A 22,098-nucleotide genomic window follows, 5' to 3' on the forward strand; every position below is an offset into this window, starting at 1 on the left:
TTTTTTGTCAAGTTAGATTATATTTGTTGGTACAAATATTTAACCATGGAAACTAAAATTTTATGCAAATATCTTTCACTGTGAGCTTTGAACGAATCTCATTAACCTACAAATTTCCATTCGTCTTTTCTTATTTCCATAACAATTTTCATTTCACTTTCTACATTTACAACCAGAGTTTCTTTAGTCCTTTGAAGACAAGCACGTGAAGAGACTTTAATAGAAAAGCAATGATTCCGCAATTGACATGAATCTTAATGTTTCTAAACGATGTGTAAATAATATAACATAATATTAATTATTATTGCACACATATATCACGCGTTATGCATAATAATATTAAAATTATATCATTGTATTGTTATATATACGCATATATATGTATGTATGTATATATCGTTGAGGGCAACGTGTGTGGTGATCGATAATCGAGGGTAATTGCAGTGAATGAAAAGCTTTGCTGAGTGGCAGATGTTAAAAAAAAAATACATATGTATTGAGAATCGTTAGGGATTAAGAGTGCGCTTGAAAGTAATTTATTTTTTAGGGGATTCGCGGTGCCGACAATAATATCTCGTAATCTCATGCACTTGTTATGATGATGCAACACATCCAGTAGTTTTATGCAATTCGTTATTAAGACTTGTTTAAGGGTACGCGTTAACTCTTCGTTTATTTTCATCTAAGACAATAATTTAAAGAAAAAAAAAAAGATACTCTAAGACAATAACAAAATATTTCTATGAAACAAAGACCAGTAACTAACTGTTATATGATGATAGGAGTTCTTGTCTATAATTTTTCAAGTAATTCATTACAAAGGAATCAGATTTAGTAATTTTTATTTAACTTTTAAATGAATTACATTGACAATAATCGCTTTTATATTTCATTATATTGAAAATGTTCATATTTTAATAAATCTAAAACTTTGTAAAATGTATATTAACTACACTTGTACACTTTTACGCTAGCAGTTACGTAAAACGAAGGGTTAACGCTGGTCGCGCAAACTTCTCTCTTCGATGCGTTCCAGGATGCAACGAATATTTTCGATTGATTTACACAACGATAGATTAACGTGTTTCGAAACAATAATTCGATGAAATTTGTCGAACGGGGACGCTCTCTAGGTCCATTACACAAAGCTTCCTCGTTGAAAGATAGTGTTTGACGATTCCGTATATGTATTACGTTGAAACCGTTACGCTTCTGTAATAGTTTAGGATGGACGTAATATTATCGACAATACCGACCGATAATAACAGAGTCGAGGTTTGCTGTTCGACGTTAGTTAGCGCAGTTGCAACAGTAAAATTGACAATAATGGCGAACGTATTTCGAACACGTTGATGCTTTTGTGGCGTCTTCTTCGGTAAAAAACCGGAAATCCAAATGACACGCGTTTTAAGCAACTGACGTTGCACGCGATGTCCATTATTCGTCAACTTGAGCGCCGAGCGGAACGATTCGTTGTTACGTTAACGGAAGAAAGTAGCGTGTCCGATTAGCATCGAAAACCATGAAAGTATCGTGTTACGATTATCATTTCGCGACTAACCATGCTTGTTAAATTTGTTTATAATGAATAAGTGTATTTTATATTCGTGGTGGAGTGGGGTCAAAGGTGTCTCCAGTAGGAAATTATTAATATAACTATTTTTTGAACCGGTATTTAAACTAACAATAAGAGGATTCGTTGTGGTTTGTAAATAGGGAGCAAGAATGTTTGAAAATAATTTATTCTGCGAAACGACGTATAATTCATGTGGAAACAGATAAATGTTAAAACGAGAATACTTGATTGACATAGTGAAATGTTGAAACGAGTGAAACATTGATACGATTCAATATTAAAACAATGATATACTTAAGAAATGGAAGGTCAAGATAATAATAAGAATCACTATAATTGCAATAACGAACAAATGACGATAATGGTTGAAATAATGGAATAATGAGAAATTGAGGTAGTGAAATTGGAAAGAAAGTAACTATACAAGTACCAAGATCTAGAACAATAGAATTACAAGGATAATAGGAGACTGAAGTAATGAATGAAACCGAAGAAAGTAAACAATTGCCTAAACTGTTAAAGTGATAAAATTCAAGAAAATACAAGAAAGTATCTACAAATATTATTATAAATATACAATCGTTATGACTCTACTCTGCCAGCAAAGATTTGAGTGGAAATATTCTTTTGTTCGAAAAATCGTGGCTCACACAATACAACACTGAATCAAACACATTTTATACGCCATTGTATCGAAGTAGTATCTGGCCTAACGTTTATCCCCGTTATCCGTTATCAAATCAAAAAGGTGTGGTTGAACTCGAGATATACACTGGACTATAATCACTGTGAACAATACTTAGGATAAGTTCTAATGCTGTTCGAACAATAATACTGATATATTTATACGGATATATAGCCCCGATAATAATTTTACGACAATAATGGAAAAACAAAAAATACGGGGTGAGCCGATATATAAAATGCATCGAATACAAGGGGAACCAACCGTTGCTGGATCGAATTACATTGATGAAACTCGAATCCCGATAGATGGAGCTGCTGAGTTTTTCACCGAATATTGCAATGGTCAGACTCGCTTTTTTCGGTGCACCCTGTATCGCTTTAAATAACAGTTAGCTTTACATATACCTACGTGTAATCCAAAGTACAGTTTACGCGATATTAAATGACAAATAGGAGAAAATTAAATGTGACACGTTTATCCGTTAGAATGATTATTTATGTTTCACCTATGTTTGTGCATCGATAAACGAATATGTTGAAGGTTTTCAGACAGCGACTGTTCGTAGGTATTAATATCTAGTAGAAAAAAATATTACATTGTTAGAAATATATAAGGAAAGCTACTAGAGAAGAATACTATATATTGTTAGAAATATATAGACAAATTTATTAAGAAAGAATACTATATATTGTTAGAAATATATAGAAAAAAATTATTAAGAAAGAATACTATATATTGCTAGAAATATATAGAAAAGTTTATTAAGAAGGAATATTATGTTGCTAGAGGTATATTGAGTTACTGGATTAAGTTGAATAAATATATTCGCTATCGATGAGAGACATGGCACTGTTAAATTTAATATTTGTTTTTATGAACCCATAATGATAATACGCTTTTAATAAGTATAGGTCCAATTGATTTTTAATATTCCTCTGAGTGTTTTTACGATCAAGTTGCAACTTACTATAGTAAAATATTTTATTGCTCATATTTGTTTAACTATTGTATTTTTCGTTAACAAATATCAAAATGTTTCCTTAACCTTTTTAACGCTTAAGTCGTTGTTTCTAACAATGTTATGGGTTATCAATAGAAAGCTAGCTTGTTCTCTTATACCGATCATACAAAATAATGTTACCAACATAAAATAATTCAAGCGAAATTTTTCAACTATGTAATTAAAAATTGAGTATTAAGCTGCGTTTACACTATATAACAAAACAGTGTTATAAAACAAATTGTTTTACAACTTTGTTGTGCAACATGTTTTTATAACTTCTTACAAGATTACACCATTTGGTATTATAGTAACAAGTCTATAACAAGTTTGTATAACATTTCGCATCTCATTATTAATAATGGCGTCAAATGATAGATGGCAAATGTTTCATAACTTTCTTTGATCTTTACGGACACTTGACGAATAACATATAACTAGCTACACAACACGAAAAATGTTACTTAATATAATATTATATAACATTTTTCTTTCTCTTTGTCTAACAAGTTTTATAACTTCGCTGTGTAACGTGTTATGTTGTGTAGCATAGACGCAGCTTTAAGCGACAGGGGTGTAACAAAAGAAATTTTTCCACGTGGTAACAGAGAATTAAAACGAGGAAAAAGTTATTCAAAAAACCTCACAAGTAACTGATTTTCTCTCTTACCACTCGCAGAAATGAGAAATTACTTCGTGTACCACAAAGAAAAAAAATTTTCAAAATTGTAATACTCAATAATCAGGTGTTCCATGAATAACAAACGTTCAATCTCTTTCTTTGATCGTACAACTATTTTCTCCGAATACGATTAAAGGACCGTGTACAAGAGATTGATCGAGGGCGCGCGAAGAGTTTGCTACGCTACTGATCTCCGGGCGCAACTGTATGTCGCGTGAAGTATAGCAAAACGCTTGAAGTGTAAGTAAGTACTCATTTTGCGACGGCGGAACTAGGCATCGGTACGCCACTAACGGACGGGTCGTCGTGCCATTAATGCACACCATGAGTGTTCGCGTTTTTCGAGCTCCCAATGTGTCCGTGTAAAATCTTAGAGGATTTCGTTGGAACAGCAGAGGACTTAAGGATGTATTGGATAAAGGAAATGTTGTTGAGGCCTTGTTCTGTATTTTAAAATAAATCTTCACTTTGAGTTGAGGCGCGAGCAAATACTACGCGCTTAGCGGATATAACCGGCGCTAGCCAGTGTGAAGCATTTAGTGCAGGCTCGGGCAACTTCTTCCTCGCTGTCGCTTCAAGACTTCCACTACCAGTGTTCCGGTTCCCCCACTATCAACTATTTCATATTGCCTTTACCGTGCTTTGCCTCGCGTAACTGCGAATATATGCATGCATACATGCGTGAGGCGAGGATGCATAGCCACTCCTAATCTCCCCAACCTCCTTCTATACTCCACAGGAGTTTGGTGGGGGGTCCAGGAATAGGGAGAGGAGTCGTGTGCGGCTCGCGAGCCGCCAGTCGGCCAGGCCTGATTTAGTGGATGCCGGATATAACCGGCGCTAGCAAGTGTGTAGCATTTAGTGGATGCCGGATATAACCGGCGCTAGTCGCGAAAGGGTTAACTTACTTTACATTATCCAGCAACGCGAAAGAAAGTACTATCTTGTCATTTAAATAAGCAAAAAGCGTAACACAGTTCTAAACGAACGAACCATTTGAAATGATATAAATACATAAGCGAATAAAGAAATATAAATGCGTATACATATATTTCACGTATATACAATATACATACATTCGTGTGTGTATATGCATACCACGTGTAACACGTTATATGTTCTCTATACATATAATACGTGTTAACCTGGTAGTTGGTCGTTATATGTACATTTTTTAGGTACATACATAATTAAGATAATGCTGAGCTACGTTGTTCCATTGATATTGTTTTGCGCGGTAAAAGGACAGATCAATTATTTATATCGACAATAATGGAAGAGCGCTCGCACCAAATAAAATGAAAGTATTACTTTGTAAGGACAATAAAGTAGAAATGTTTCAGAGATATATATTAGTATTTATGCGAAGTCGATTTTTTTCGTGATACTCACGTGCTTTCGATTACTATGAACGAACGATGCTACTTCAAAATATTACATTACAATATTTCTTATTGTACATTTCCAATTTGAGAATATTTTATGAAATGAATTTGTCGTTGAAGTTGTTACGTTTAGTGTTAATTTTCAAACTTTTTAAAATCAACACTTTCACTTGCAGTTCTTCTTTATTAATATTCGTTATTGAAATACGAAAGCGTTGAAGTTTTACAAATTTTTTTTCGAATCTCTGTTTCTCACCGGAGCACGAGTGTTTCACGAAGAATAGCTTAAGTCTTATCGTGCTAATAAGCTTCTCGTGGCTTGTCGTTACTTACGAAATGTAGGCTTACCAATTACTCGTTATTATTATACGTTCTCTTTGTGAAATGTTCAAATTATTATATATGTCCGCGGCGTGTGCACGCGTGGATCGGTCGGGGAGACTATTTTATGTCACGCGAAATAAATTTACTACTCTACAGATCGCATATGTCGCGTTCTTCGTGTAACGGCGGATGCATTAAAATGTAATTTCTTGTGTTCCCTTGCCGAAACAATGCTGCGAAATGAACCCGTTCTACCTATAGAAATTAGAGAACGTCTCCTTTGCGCGACCGTCACATTCGTCGTTTTATCGAAGGAGACAATTTTCTCGTCGAGTACATTTGCGTCGCGTTCATCTATTATATACTGTTAAAACGAACGAAACGATTACCGAGCGAAGAATGAGAAAAACAAAAAAAAAGAAACTGGAGAAATAAAGGAAAATTGTCACGAAGGAAATTTTCGTACTTGAAATTGTTGTCTATGAATTAATAAACTAATGCCCTTCGTAGAAAATTATCTATGAACGTAGAAATCAATTATTCATCGATACTCGAATGAATTACAATCGAGTAAATGATTCGAACGATTAAATTACTGTTTACAAAGTGGTAATTTGTCGAATTTATTGAATTAACGGCGAATTTTATATTGAAATTATTACTTCGTAAAATTTGAATAAACGTTTACACAAGTAATGTCCGTGTGAAATCGAAAGGACGTGTGAATTAAGATTATCACCTCTTTCGCGTGAAGATAGAAAATTGGCAAAAGATTCACGAAAAATTCGCAATTTCTACGACAGTTCAGCTGCATGTCTAAATTCGTAATTCTGAACTCGTAACAGGTGTGGGTGCGTGTGCGTGTATGCGCGTATGTGTGTACATATACATACCTACATATATATATATATATATATATATATAATAAAAAATTTCGATCGATCCTGCAGCATAAATACTGACAATATTAAACACTGATCGGACTTATCGTTTGACAGACAGTACCTATTTCATAAGGGCATTGGAAATGTATTTTACCTGTTAAGGACATTTGGCAGCTATAGTGTTACGCGTGAGTGAAAAGAATCTGCTCTTCCGTGCTATGCATCAAAGTACACGAGATTTTAAATGTTACACGATCTATTCACACAAATTCGATCAAACACGATTCACACAACCGTCGACGATTAATGTATTATCAACGAGAACGAACACTTACATTTTGATGATTGCACTGTTATCGAAGCATTAAAAGAAAAACGAGTAGGTAAATAAAAAATCGAGTGCTTAATTACTTAACAAAAATTTGCAGGACTGTCTTCTTTGTAATGTTCGATCAGTTTCGAATTTCCACGTTGAAAATTGCCGAAAATTAAGGATCTTCTGTAAGAATTAAAAAAGAAATTCACAGATATCCTTAAAGGTATTTGAGAATTCTTGGAAACATTTGTCAACGACGCGTTTAAATGGCGCCAAGTTTGAATTTTCGAACGCGAGTTTTCTCGTTAATAATGCGTTGCAACGTCGACACCGGTAATATCAGTTTGAATATGTTGAAGTTGGAAGATACGTAGAATTTCACTTGTACCATCATCATGGCGTGAGGATTTGGGCCGTGGAAGGTTCGTAATCATGGGCACGGTCCGATCATCGAGATGGAATCGCGCGAGTGGGATCGATTTGCTTGCGTTAAAACACTCACTCCTCTGTGTCCATTACGACGTTAAAACTCTTTCGAAGGTAATCGCTAATTCGCACCTCTTTCTCACAGTAGTGTCTCATGAATAACGAAGATGGCCAACGGTAAATTATCCCGATAAGCTCGCGATGGTCGATTTAAGCAACAAGAAAAAAAAAAAATTCTATTTTGACTGTTTAAGAAGTAACAAAAGCAACAAAAAAATAAACAAAAACACTAGCGAGCCTGTTCTATTAAATATACACTAGTAGCTGCAAGTTATAGAGTGAAAAGGACAAAAAAAAGCAAAACAAAAAACGAGTCATTGTTACGCATACCGGTAAGGTCTGGTTTGTTAATAATTATTACGATAATAATTATGTAAAATATGTATGTATACTGTAATTTTGAGTGTATTATGTAATTAAAAGAAAAAAAGAAGACAAGAAATACTGATTATTGACAATAAATCGTAAGCCAATCTTTTCAAATACTCATCATTTTCTTTCAGACAAGTAGGATAATCGCTGTGAACAGGGTTACAGGAATTTTGTGGTTACGGTGTTTATGTAGGTTTCGTTGAAACAGAAATTTCAATTGATAGTAAATAGTAAATTGAACGATTCTTCTTATTTTTCTCTCCAATTGTGTTTATTCCCATTTTCTGATTTGAACGTGCTTCTTCGAGAAGCTCAATTTTAAACTGCAAATTTAATTTGTATCAACTATTGTTAAAAGCGAAAAATTCCAAGATTTCTCCTTACGCTGTAATAAAAAATATCAAAGTTCTGCACACGTAATACAATATATTACGTACGAAATATACTGTATCTCTCTATTTCTATTAATAAAATGAGATGAATGTATTGTTTATATTTGTCACGACAAACTTACTATCCTTCGCTCACCTAAATTCATTTTTGCACAATTACTTTGTCCTGTTTGGTAGAGGATATTGTTTAAATGGAACGGAAGTTTACCCGTGTTCTGTTGAATTTCGAAAATTCAGGCAGAACTGAATGTAAATTTGAGTAAATTAGGTTGAACGTTGCTTTCAGTTTGAAATAATTTGTAATACAGAATTCACAGAGAAAATACCGTGAAACAGCAAAGCGTATACACTGTAATTGTTATAACGTGTAAATAGAAGATTCAGAATTAGTTAAAGGATTATTCTTACAAGAACATTTCACATAAGACAGATTATTCACAATTCTATAATAATTAGGAATATTATTTTATTTGATTAAAATAAAAGAAATTCCTAATTTCATAACAACTTTTATTTATTACAAGTCTTATAATAAGATTTATAAGAAACTAGAGTATATGGTATTACAAATGAACGAACGTTGAATAAACTTTTGATTCGTGTAAAAAGTTGTTTAAAACAATAATTCTACCTTCACTATGGCTATTTTCAATGAATGACCATAGGTCAACCTGAATTTTAACCGTTACGAACTTAGTTTCACCACAGGAGAGTGATAGGATCATTGAAACGTAGTTATTTCTTGAAGAATATTGCAAAAACGTATAAATGGTAATACGTAGTGTTATAACAAATTGTTCGAAGTACAAATTTATAACAAAATTGTGAAAATTGATAAATTACACCGTGTTATGATAACGGAAATCTCCCGCAAAAATTTCCCGCCTGACCTTATTAACGACTTTACTAACGACTTCGCTAATGACTTTGCTAATGATTTTGAGGTGGGGGTACCGCAGGTATATAAGGACCCGCCGATGTCCCGCGAATTTATTCACCCTTTATACTGGGCCATAGACACTTCGCGGCATATTTTGACCTGAAGGTTCTGAGATGTGAATAGAGTGGTCGGGGGCTACTAGCTAGTCTATGTCCACCCTGTACACACTCAGCCTTCTTGTAACACTTGTATACATTAGAATCAATTAGAATTTCTATTACTAATTATTAAACAAATTTTAACAATTACCGGCACTCGTTAGGCACGTAATATCAGACTTTAAATACTCGACTTCGAACTTCGGTTTAGTCATAATTCTATTAATGTTATAATAACGTATAATTTATTAATTTTCACAATTTTATTATTAATTTATACTTCCAAAAATTTGTTAAAACATTACATATTATTATTTATACATTTTTGCAAGTTTCTTTGACAAATAAGTACGTTTCAACGATCTTATTACTTTCTCGTTGTGAAATCAAGTTCGGAGGATTAAAAATCAGGTTGACCCTTGGTCGTAAATTTAAAATACCCATAGTGAAGGTGAAATTATTATTTTAAATAAATGTTTCTATACGAATTAAGAATCTATTCAACGTTTGTTTGTTGCAATACCATGAAATAAATTGTATTATATATTTTCTCAGTTTAGACTGAATTTAAAGTTCGTAAGGATTAGAAATCAGGTTGACCTGTGGTCGTAGATTAAAAATAGCCATAGTGAAGGTAAAATTATTACGTTAAATAATTGTTTTTATACGAATTAAATATTGATTCAACGTTTATTTGTTGCAATACCGTGAAATAAATTGTATTATATATTTTCTCAGTTTAGACTGAATTTAAAGTTCGTAAGGATTAGAAATCAGGTTGACCCTTGGTCGTAAATTTAAAATAGCCATAGTGAAGGTAAAATTATTACGTTAAATAATTGTTTTTATACGAATTAAATATTGATTCAACGTTTATTTGTTGCAATACCGTGAAATAAATTGTATTATATATTTTTTCTGTTTACACTAAATTTAAAGTTCTGTTTACATGTTATAACAATTAGAATGTAGACGTTTTGCCGTTTCACGGTTTTTCCTCTGTTAATTATGTGTTTATAAATCATTTCAAACTAAAGCAGCACCATGCCCACCCTTAATTAAACCGTCTCAGTAGTTTACCGTAATTAATAATCTATTTTCGGAATTTATACGAGAATTTTTGAATTTTAGTAAATACTAGAGTCAGTGCATCGCGTATTGAAATAATAGCTTATACAGATAATCTTTTGAAATTACTCTTAATTAGGGAAAATCTTGAATCTTGTATGGAAGATGAAGATTTTCAGGAAATATTTATTTTTCAACAATGAATTTTTGTTTTATCGATTAATAACGTACGAAATGATTTTTGGAAAATTTTCTTCGTTTGAACGTTCGTTTAAGGTTCGACTATGATTATCAAATCTCTCGAAACACCGTAGAATGTTCAATTTTAAAAGTAACTTCTTCAATTTTTGGATAATCTGGGTAACGTGTTAGTGTTGACGATACACTTTCGAGTATAGACGTTAAAGTTCATAGAGTGGTCGGGGGCTACTAGCTAGCCTATGTCCACCCTGTACACACTCAGCCTTCTTGTAACACTTGTATACATTAGAATCAATTACGCGTTTTTTCGTTTGATTCTTTCAATTTTTCACTCGCGTTCTACGAAAGTTTAGTTCAATAATAATATTGAAAGTAATATAAACTCGCGGTTTCCCCTCACTGAATAAAACTGAAATAAACCGCGTTTCGAAGTACTTTTCGCGTCGTCCATTCCACAGTGACTCACACTTTGTGAGTTTGTGAGTCTTGCAAAATCAACTGGAACTGAAATAATTGATGGAAGGATGACGATCTGAGAGGAAGGAAGGAAGGATGACAATCTGAGTGGAAGGAAGGAAGGAAGGATGACGATCTGAGTGAAAGAAAGGAGAAAATGCAGTCAAATCTACGTTGCAGAGCTCAGCTGCTTAATCAGCGAATTGTGAGTGAATTTTTCGAGGGTTTGGTGGTTGGTTATATATGTGTGTGCATGTGCATGTCGAAGCTGAACTACCAAGAAGTCAAAGAAGAACTGGATGGACTCTACTGCACTAATGGTGCAAACGCCCTCCCATTTCTGTACCCAGTATTTCTGTACTACTTAAAAATGAACCGTCACGTAAAGATTTTCATCTCCCTCCAAGATTAAATCCCGAGTGTGCCACCGTAGATAACCAAATTCTTTTTTTTTCTATCGTATCTTCTATTATATTTCCGTACTACTTACGAATTAACCGTCACGTAAAGAGGATTTTCCATAAAAATGTGTTCTTTCTGTACCCAGTATTTCCGTACTACTTACGAATTAACCGTCACGTAAAGAGGATTTTCCATAAAAATGTGTTCTTACGCGTTCAACTCATCTCCCTCCAAGATTAAATCCCGAGCGTGCTACCGTGGATAACCAACAAATGAACGAGGCGATTCTAACGGCACGCGACACTTTCCCGGAAGTCGACGCTCGCCTCGAACATCGGCTGAAGATGCACCACTCTTTCGCCGGATATTCTGACTGTCAACGTATATACCAATTCCACCTATTACTCCAACGCAACATGAACTCGAACATCGTGATGCACCATGCGCGCGCGCGCGCGTGCACCCAGAAAACCAGAGAGAAGTCCTGGCACGCGTGTCTAGAGCAACGTGTAACTTTCTAAAGTCCCCCTCTGGGTTCCTCTTGGATCTCCCTATAGTGGACTTTACATGTTGCAATCGTTTGGGAGAAGCGGCGGGAAGCACTTTTACTCATTTTTCACCACCGCGTGTCTGAATGTTATGTCACAAACCACGGGAGTGCGGGAGATGGCGGTCAGTGTCGTGAGATACCTCGTTCTCGTCCTCCTCGCTGTATTGCTGTATCGTAAGTAGTTTACCCTCGATTATCGGACACCGGTTTCTCTCTTTCTCACCGTCGACGGTAAACAACGAGAAATTTCCCCGAGGATCTGCCTCTCGAGCTCTTTTCCAAGGTTGATCGTTGGTGTTTGGTCAAACACTTCGACTTGTTCGTCGTACGACAGAAATTGTTTCGTTCAGTTGTTAATTAATTGTTACCGTTCGTTGGTACGTGATATTTGTACCGTGTGTCTGCGAGTGAAATTTGGTTAAGTTCGGTTTGAAGAAGAGTCGACGGTGTTTGACGATGGTTCCGTGCTTGTTCTTGCTTGAGGATTATATTGTCCTGTGTAGTGACGATTTTTGGGTAGATTTTGTGTTAGATCAGGGATGATTCGTTTTAGGAGCGAAAGGTGCTGTTAAATGACAGTATCTCATGTTTCAGTTTTTTGGGTGAATTAAAATGTCCAAGTTAGCAATAATGGAAGTAACAGTAATGTGAAGTGTACTTATTTATAGGTAGGTGCATTAGGTCTGTGCAAAAGTTTCCATCGTTTGTAAATCAAATTGGTTTCACGAGCAAAAGATGCTGTCAAATGACAGTATTTCATCTTTCAGTTTTTTGGTGAATTAAAATGTCGAGGTTAGCGATAATGGAAGTAACAGTAATGTGAAGTGTACTTATTTATAGGTCTGTGCAGAAATTTCCATCTCTTGTACATAAATCGACGACACTAAAAGGCACTCTTTCTTTTCTTATTTAAATTTGCACGTGATAATATTACCGAGTATAGCATTAATATTCTTATGACACCTAATTATAAATGTAATAAAAAATAAATGCACATTCTCCAAAAAAAAGTACGATGAGAATTTTCGCTGTTATTGTACAGCAAAGTAATTGAACATTGTTAAGTTACGTTCTGTTCGATGACAAAGAAGTAATTTTTAGAAATTCATGGCACAAATTCATTAATTCACCGCCCAGTGAAACATAGTAATGATAGATCTGTGGCTTCTTTTCTCACAAGACGCATGCAACTTAGGAAAATGAAAAAAAAATTGTAACACTCGATAATTTATAATGCAAACGCGTATCAGTAAGTAGTATTAATCGGAGGTAGCCTTCAAAGAAAAACCCTGAACTATGTCGACGCTCTAGTAATCTTCCGTATTAATTAGATTCTTACAAACTCACGGTTGCGTTTAATCGATCTTCTGTAAGATAGATGTTCGTGTCGTCGACGCAACAGTACGATCAGCAGGAGACGAGTGATAAAAAATTAAATGCAATGGAATAACGCGACCTTCACCTGTTTTCTCAGTTTCTCGCAACGATTCAACAGTTTTCGATGCAAAACACTCGGAATGTCTATTATAGTTGATCTTAGACGCCGAGCGGTCAACTAGGCGTGCAAAAATAATTCCCGTGAAACCGAGATCGTTTGAGCGGGGAGTTAATCTTTGTATCGATCGGAACAAGTTCGTTCATTTTTCTTCTTTCTTCGCAAATCGTTTATCCACGAGTGAAAATTTCTCTGAGCTTAATTTTATCGTTGTATTCGTTTCAGAAGTCGTATTAAGACATAGTGATGTTTGTTATAGGAGAAATGAATTTGATATCCTTTTTTATTGGAAAAAGTGTCAGGTTAAACTTCATTTCAGTTCTCAGTTCTTTTCTGGTCTGACTGTATTTCGAAGTGAGTTAAACGAATTTTAGAATTTTTGTCGAGGTAACGTCGAGGTTAGGTTAGTGATTTTTAGTTTCTTCGTTTAATGAAAGTAATTTTCGTGGATTATGAGTGATTCACGTGGAGCGTGTTGAGGGTAATCGATATGTAGATCGATAACGTGCGCTGCATTCGTTCGTAGATGATGTGAGTGCGGAGCCCCAAACGTTTAAGGATCTGTTCAACAGCACGTCCTGCGCGAAACCTCCATACGAATGTCCACATCCTCAGATACAATTTTATTTATACACAAGGTAAGCTATTTTCGCTTCATTGGAAGTGTATAAAATATTTTTAGGTTAGGTGTGGTTAGATTAGGTATTTTACGTGTTTTCAGTGATATTAATGCTTATATACTTACAGTGAACTTTAACCCCTTACGTAGTTATAGCGAATTCTTCGTTTCTGTGTACTAACGGTACGATAGTAAGTTTAATTGCGATCCGTTCAAATGTGGTGAAACTGAAAATAACTATAGCAACAAAATGTGAATTTCATCGTCTTGACTGAAATGAATTGGAATGAATTGAATTACATCGCTCTTTTGCATTGCGCAATTAAACTTACGAGTATATAGTACTGTGTATGAAAAATGTTTCGAATAAATGCACAAAATTTTTGTAGATTTTAGCAATAAAGATTTTGTAGTACAAACATATAAATTACTCTACTAAATATTAAAAAAGCAAGAAAAAACATGTATTCATATTTATACAGCAATCTATCGAAGTATTTTCCTCGAAGCATTCCGTCTGATTATCATTTTAATAATTGCGGACAAAAAACATCCAGCTGAGCGTTTCAGGAAATTCAAGATCAAGAAATAATAACTTTCTATCATCGCCGCTCTTATTCCATCTCACATTTCCCGCCTCCGTATCGGAATTCGATCTCTTGTCACGGCAAGATGGCAGCACTGATGAAAAAAATAAAGAAAAAAAATAACGTTTCGACTTTTGACTTTCGGTGAAATTTAACCATTTACTTTTACGTCAATCGAACACCACTTCGTTCACGGTTCCTCACCTTACTTTCCTTCACCTTCGAGCAAGATCGTAAAACCGTAAGGAAGAACCTCGACGTAAGACTCTCGATTTCAAGATCACGATCATTTCGTCTCGTGCTGAAAGTGGCCTCCTTTCAAGCTTCACCTTTCTCCGATAGCTATAGCTGCTTTTCTCGGATACTTTTACCCGCTTGCATTTTCCTCTTTTATCACGCTAGTTCTCTCTGTATATCTCTCTCTCTCTCTCCTCGCGCACGCGGGAATTTTCTCTCTCGCGCAAGCGCGGTTCTTTTTTCTCTTTCTTTCTCTCCCGCATACGCGGTCCCTCTTTCTTTCTCTTGCACATGCGCAGTCCTTCTTTCTTTCTCTTGCACATGCGCAGTCCTTCTTTCTTTCTCTCGCACATGCGCGGTCTCTCTTTCTTTCTCTCGCGCATGCGTGTCTTCTCTTTTTCTCTTATGCGCGTGCGCATGTATGGCGTGTTTCTCTCTCTCTCTCTCTCTCTCTCTCTCTCTCTCTCTCTCTGTCTCTCTCTCTTTCTCTTTCTCTTTCTGTGAAATGTCGCTAATGACGAGAAGTGAATAGCATACCGTGCGTTCGTAACATTTTTATTTTCGTTAAAGTCGTTCACCTGCTTTTTCGTTTTCTCTTTCGATTATTCCATCAGTTTCGTTTTATTTCATACGCTTTTTATAATATCCGCATAGCATTATGACCTTTCAGTGTGAATACTAAGTAGCATGATACTTTTATTACATTTCGTTTTTACCGGTACAGTATTAACTAATGTGTTTAGAAATTAATTAGAAACTACTGCTGTTATAAAAATATGAAAACATAACCAGAAAAGAAAAGAAATACGTAGTTCCAAAATTGGAAATTCTTTTTATCGAGATTTTAAGGTTATCGACGCTTATTTCGTAACATTAATAAACGTACGTTTAATTTAGTTTGCAAATCTATTTAGAATCTATACAAGGTATTTTTTCTCCTTTTCAGTTTGTACTTTTAGAGTCTGATCTTTTCTTGTTTATGCTAATTTCAAATGCACTTCTTGTTTTATTAGAAAGACCGTTTAAAAAGAGAATGTAACTTTCTTGTAGCCGTAACACTTTTATTCGATTATTTCGCAGAGACACACCAAAGAAACCTTTACGAATAGACGTTCGAAGGTTCGAGTCACTTCATTATTCCAGATTTAACAGGTCGAATCCGACGAAGATCATTATCCACGGTTTCGGCGGAGGAAGGAATTTAATACCTAGTCCAGATCTTCGAAAAGGTAATCTTTTCATGGAATACTATTTTTGACAGAGTTCGATTCTATAAAATCAATCTTTCCGAAACATTTTCATTAAATACAGCGAAGAATTATCTCTTACGATCGATTTACTTATTTAGAAGAAATTTTTATTACGAAAAAGAAAGAATTCAATTTTTCTATCGTCTAGTTTAATCACTTCTTAACTTATATTATTTATTTGAATAATTTATTGAAACCTGTTTTGAAGCAAACATTGATCAGTTTTTCTGACGAAGCTGCGTGAAAGTTCATGACGCATTTCTACATCTCTAGAATAATTTATAACATTTAGCTCAACATGTGGAATAATATGTTAAAAATATGTTAAAGATCGCTATTATGGTGTCTAATTTTTCCGTAATAATAAAAGAAACATTTTAATATCATTATCGCATTCACTTTACTTCACCAATGTAAAATGTTTGTTATTTATATAAATTTCCACTTAATCTTACAATAAGAAGTTAACGTCGCTTTTTAGAATCTCTCGAAAATTACTAGAATCATACTGGACACGAATAGTACGATAGAAGTTACATCTCAATGGCCTTGGGTAACCATTTCATTTCCAACCAGCTATTAAATATTTAAATACTTTCATTTCCAACCGACTACTAAATACTTTAAACACGTGTTAAATACTAATAACCACAGAAATCCGTGAAATAAAAGTGAAAAAATGAAAATCATTAAAATTACATTAATTCTAACCAAAGATAATTTATCTTGCAAATTATCAAATTATATACTTGGATTTTTTTTAACCCCTTGACGTATGATTTCTTTTCCTGACTACGCGTCTAAGCGTCAGCTATTTACTGTTTTACTTATTGTATCAAGTAAGAAAAGCTGATGTATTATAGATTAACTAAATTTGACAATCTTTAGTGTTACAAATTAAACCGAAAATTGGAGATAAAATTAATTTTTCTTACCGATGTAACTGTTTTTATCAGATCTTGACCAAAATCCGTGGCACAAGTCTGACTGGTTATCATACGGCAAGGGGTTAATCCAAAAGAAAAAAGAAAAAAAGAATACCAAGTGGATGATAAATTTTTAGCTCATTCAAACGTCTCGTCGATCGTCTTCTGTTAGAGATGATTCACAGTGCGAGAGGGAGCTTAAGATTCGTGGAAAAGTTATTCGTTTATACACTCAGGCATTCGCACACGACGGTCTCGATGTATGAAACTTTCGATTTCAGCGTATTTCACGCGAGGCAATTACAATATTATAATCGTCGATTACGGTACGTTGGTACGCGAGCCCTGTCTGTCGCAAATACAATGGGGTCCAGATTTCTGTTCACGATGTATTGCTCAGTTGGTAAGGTACTTGAGGGATCATCCTCGGGGAACGAGGGTGGAGAATATACACGTGCTCGGGTACAGCGTTGGCGCGCATATAGCTGGCCTGATTGCGAATTATTTGCCCGATGACAAGCTTGGAAGGATTACAGGTAATGTGTGCAATTTCACCGTTTTAATCGTACGCCTTCTTCGTTAATAATCACGTTATCTCATCCTTACAATTTCTGTTCTTTTCTCTCGTTTCATTTTTCTTGACCACGTTAATGATACGATTTGCTGATACACGGTGGAACTGAAGTATGTAGCAACTTTTAGCGTATCATGTCGTCATTGCGGAAATTAATCGTGATTATAGGTGGCGCTGAATTGTGAGATTGACTGACAATAAGTTCGTTTCTTTAATCCATTCTTATTTCTATGCAATTTTAAAGTATGCGTGTATAGAGTGTCCCAGTTGTTTTCGACCAAACTTTGTCGGTATGTTCTATGAGTATAAGTAAGAAGAAAAGGTTATTTGAGGCTTTGTTGAAAAATTATAACGATAATACGAAATACGAAGGGAACAATTTGTATAAACATTGTTTAATTTAGTTTAATTTTTTTGCAATTTAAGTAACAAATAATTTAATTTGTAAATTATCTATATTTATAGCAAATTGATAGCAGTGATATATTGGATTATTGGATAAATTTTTTATCGATCAATATTTTTACCATCATAATTTATTCTAAACTATAAATATTGGTAATTTAGTATCTATGTAAATTCCCAAATTGGTCGCAGTAATATATTGGATTATTGGATAAATTTTTTATCGGTCAATATTTTTACCACCACAATTTATTCTAAATTATGAATGTTTGTAATTTAGTATCTACTTAAATTCCCAAATTGGTCGCAGTTAGATAAATTTCAATATTTTCACCACCATAATTTATTCTAAATTGTCAATATTCGTACTTCAGCATTTAAATCCCTAAATTGATTGTAATAATATATTCGACTAGTGGTTCAGCCAATCTCTTTCCACAAAGTTTCCTCCGTTCGCTCACTCAATCACGCGGCGAACTCGAACTCCCTTTCCATAAAAATCCCCGTTTAACCTCCTTTTCTGAATTTCCATGTTCGTGGTGGCCAGGACTCGATCCTACTATATTTTTCTACATGAACGGAAACCGGTCGATGGATTTAGACGAGTCGGATGCACACTTCGTCGACGTGATCCACACAGGGGCGGGGATTTTGGGCCAATGGGGACCAACTGGACACGCGGACTTCTACGTGAACGGAGGCTCCAGCCAGCCCGGATGCGCGACAACTTCCTTGCTCCGTAAGTAGGACCTTCCGGATTCTTTTCCGGATCTCGAGAGAAACCTGAATACCGTTCGAGATTTCATATGTCACGTTACGTGTTCTACGTCACTGGATTGATTAATTGGTCTTCAAGAAACGCTTAGCAGACGCGTGGTTGCGAAGAAAGTAAATAATGGAGAAACGAGCTTGTCCGAATGAAATGAGACGTAAATTACGATGGCGTGGGCCTTCTTGACAGGAGATAGTTCGATTCATTTTTACGTAACAGATGTGTACTATGCAGATTAATTTTAGCGTGATCGGAGAGATTTTGCTGACGTTTGTCGACACGGTGGAGAGTGTCGAAAGTTGAAACGTTACTGTATCAAAATTGTTTATTATTCAAAGTAGCACAAATGAAAAATGCCGAGTTCAAAACGTTGTATGAAAGTATTTCGTTTCTCCCATGTTTTATCGTAGTGAATTGGGTAGCTTATTCGATACGACGCCTTGGAAACGTGTTGCGATTGAAATTTATTAAAATTGAATATTCTAACTTAAATTGAAATTCGTCAAATTTTCGATATTACTAGAGAAGAAAGATGGCGAAGTTTCGAAATTCTGCAAAACACGTGACTGAGAAGTATAGCATTATCTCATGATTAGAAAAAAAAAAAAAACACTCTACAGAACGGATGGTCGATTGTGAATGAAATCAGTGAAATGTTTCGTCCGCAGAGACGCTGTCGTGCGATCACACAAAAGTGACGCCCTATTACATAGAGTCAATCACGACGAAAATAGGATTCTGGGCAGCGCCGTGCGGAAACCTCTTTTCTTACCTGATCGGTTGGTGCAATCCGAAACTCGAAGAGTATATACTCATGGGAGAAGACGCCCCTCATACGTAAGAAAATTATCTACCTTTTTAATTGTTTATTTAAACAAATAATTCCTCCTCTTTTTTCGTGGCAATTTAATCATTATTTACTTATTTTATTGAATCACGTTGTTATATTTGCTCCTAAAAAATTGCATACTATAATAATATTCAAAGTTAAAAATATAATTTTTTCGACCACTTCATATCTTGGTTCAGACTATAGCCGGCCAGAATTCGTATCTTTCCCTGATAACAATTTAATCATTCTTTACTTATTTTATTGAATCACGTTGTTATATTTGCTCCTAAAAAATTGCATACTATAATAATATTCAAAGTTAAAAATATAATTTTTTCGACCACTTCATATCTTGGTTCAGACTATAGCCGGCCAGAATTCGTATCTTTCCCTGATAACAATTTAATCATTCTTTACTTATTTTATTGAATCACGTTGTTATATTTGCTCCTAAAAAATTGCATACTATAATAATATTCAAAGTTAAAAATATAATTTTTTCGACCACTTCATATCTTGGTTCAGACTATAACTGGCCAGAATTCGTATCTTTTTCTGGTGAGAATTTAATCGTTCTTTACTTATTTTATTGAATCACATTGTTATATTTGCTTCTAAAAAATTGCATACTATAATAATATTCCAAGTTCAAAATATAATTTTTTTCGATCACCCTATGTCTTGGTTCAGACTATAGCCCGTCCCTCGATAGGTGACCAAATATGGTCCCGACCACGGACAGCTAACGCGACAACGCTATAATTCGAAGAACGCCAATAAAGGAGAAATTACGATCGATTTAATGATTTTTCAGAGCACGAGGAATTTACTATCTCTCAACAAACGCACACAAACCATACGCCCGCGGCCTTCTCGCAAAAAACCAGCGAACGACAAGTCGGAAACGATCGTCCTCCCGCCAGTATTGAGCTTACTGAAGCAATTGATCAACATAATTATAGAATAATTATAGTTTACGTGATTGTTAGTCGTGTACATTGTACGTTGTGTTATGTTTGACCCTGTTGTTTCTTTGTACATTTTTTAATTAGTTTTTACGTAATAAACTATTTTGCTACGCAACCTACCGTGGAACCGCCATGTCCCATTGCTCGTCCACTGATTAATGCATTTATTACATCGTGTACTATAATTATGGCGATCGAACAACTTTCACCATTTCCCATCGTTGTTCGATTCCATGGAGTCGTTCGTTGTTTCGTGACGACGCAATACTCGATCCTTATTATCAATCGTGATTCTACTTTAGCCGTCATGGTTTACTGTTCTCCAAGTGGAACAAATGTAAATGTTCATTATAGTTAATAAGGGGGAAAAAGAAGCCTCGGAATTGAAGATTGTTAATTCCTGAAATCATTCTACTCGAAATTTATGGGAGAACATGTGTAATCTCTTTTCGCAAATAAATAATGAAATTAGAAGAAAATACCAGTAGGTACTAAGTTGCGTAATTAAAATTTGTTTAATTTTATAAAAATGTGTAAAAGTCGACTAAATTGAAACTACCATAATTTTCTCACAAAAATATAATATATAATATAAACTATAATTGATAAGAAAATAAGAAAATCAACTACGCAGTATTTTATGTTAACAACAATATTTATTACATAATAATTACGATATAATAACTTCTATGGATTTACAGTACACTGTCGCGCTAAATCTTAATTGTATATAATATGCAATGGAATGATTACAAGTTGTTAATATATCCACGTTTCAAGCTTGGAGGCATTCAGGATTTCGTTATTATCCAGGTTGGCTCGAACACGATGTACAGGGTACGCGTTCCTTCTGCTTCACATTTCTCTCTCTCTCTCTCTCTCTCTCTGTCTGTCTGTCTCTCGTCCTCACTCACTCTCTGTTTCTTTCTTAACGAGAACGGTGCTCGAGTTCGATTACAATAAAAAAAACATCGATCACGATTTATCGTCGTTATTTAAAATCATTCTAACGAACTTCAAATTTTCTTGTATGCGCGTACGAAGAGAGAGAGAAAGAGAGAGAGAGAGAGAGAAAATGAGTAAGAGTGAAAGAGAGACAGAGAGAGAGAGTATAGATCATATAGTTAAGAGTAAATTTGTTCTACGCCATTGCAGTGGACAACGTAGGATCTACGATAAAAAATGGACAGCTGCGGTTTATTCGATGATGAAAATGACAAAGGAAATCAATTTCTAGCACGGAGTATTTTTCTTCCGGGAGCCAGAACGATGCTTCAACAACTGGAACGAGCTGTACGTTTCATATTTGCCGCGTTTTCTTGTTTCTTTTCGTTCTGTTTTTTTTTTTGTTTTTTTTTCTTTTCTTTCGTAACAATATATAGCGATTTGTTTTCTGTATCGGTGTGTCTTTCGTCGTTGTTGATAGGTTTTGTGAACTCCGTTGTGTACTTTTTTTTTATACTGGATTTCTCTTTTATTTGGACCCTTTCGCGACGGTAACGTCCACACGTGTGAGGAATTCGTGATGTATTTTTGTAAATGCAATTGTACAGCGTGGTTCATTTACAAGGTGTGTGAAGCAATCAAACTGGACCTCGAAGTTTAGATCGTCG

At 34.8% G+C, this 22,098-nt stretch overlaps 1 protein-coding gene across 1 annotated transcript; it reads left to right on the forward strand.

Moving 5' to 3' along the window:
* The first annotated feature begins 11,936 nt into the window (after window positions 1-11,936).
* LOC108575050 (lipase member H) lies at window positions 11,937-20,446 on the forward strand. Its single transcript, XM_017937753.1, has 7 exons — window positions 11,937-11,994; window positions 13,842-13,953; window positions 15,839-15,987; window positions 17,216-17,470; window positions 18,461-18,652; window positions 19,354-19,522; window positions 20,332-20,446. Exons 1-7 carry the CDS (start codon window positions 11,937-11,939, stop codon window positions 20,444-20,446), a joined length of 1,050 nt encoding a protein of 349 aa, XP_017793242.1.
* Window positions 20,447-22,098: the final 1,652 nt, after the last annotated feature.

The sequence above is a fragment of the Habropoda laboriosa genome, unplaced genomic scaffold, assembly GCF_001263275.1.
Source record: "Habropoda laboriosa isolate 0110345459 unplaced genomic scaffold, ASM126327v1 scaffold204, whole genome shotgun sequence".
NCBI classification, from domain to species: Eukaryota; Metazoa; Arthropoda; class Insecta; order Hymenoptera; family Apidae; genus Habropoda; species Habropoda laboriosa.

Excerpts from the sequence above, each read along its gene's own strand:
- LOC108575050 (XM_017937753.1), top strand. The coding sequence starts at position 11,937 with ATGGCGGTCAGTGTCGTGAGATACCTCGTTCTCGTCCTCCTCGCTGTA. Across the intron at positions 13,954-15,838 it reads CAATTTTATTTATACACAAG|AGACACACCAAAGAAACCTT; the intron begins GTAAGCTATTTT and ends ATTATTTCGCAG. Across the intron at positions 17,471-18,460 it reads CAAGCTTGGAAGGATTACAG|GACTCGATCCTACTATATTT; the intron begins GTAATGTGTGCA and ends CGTGGTGGCCAG.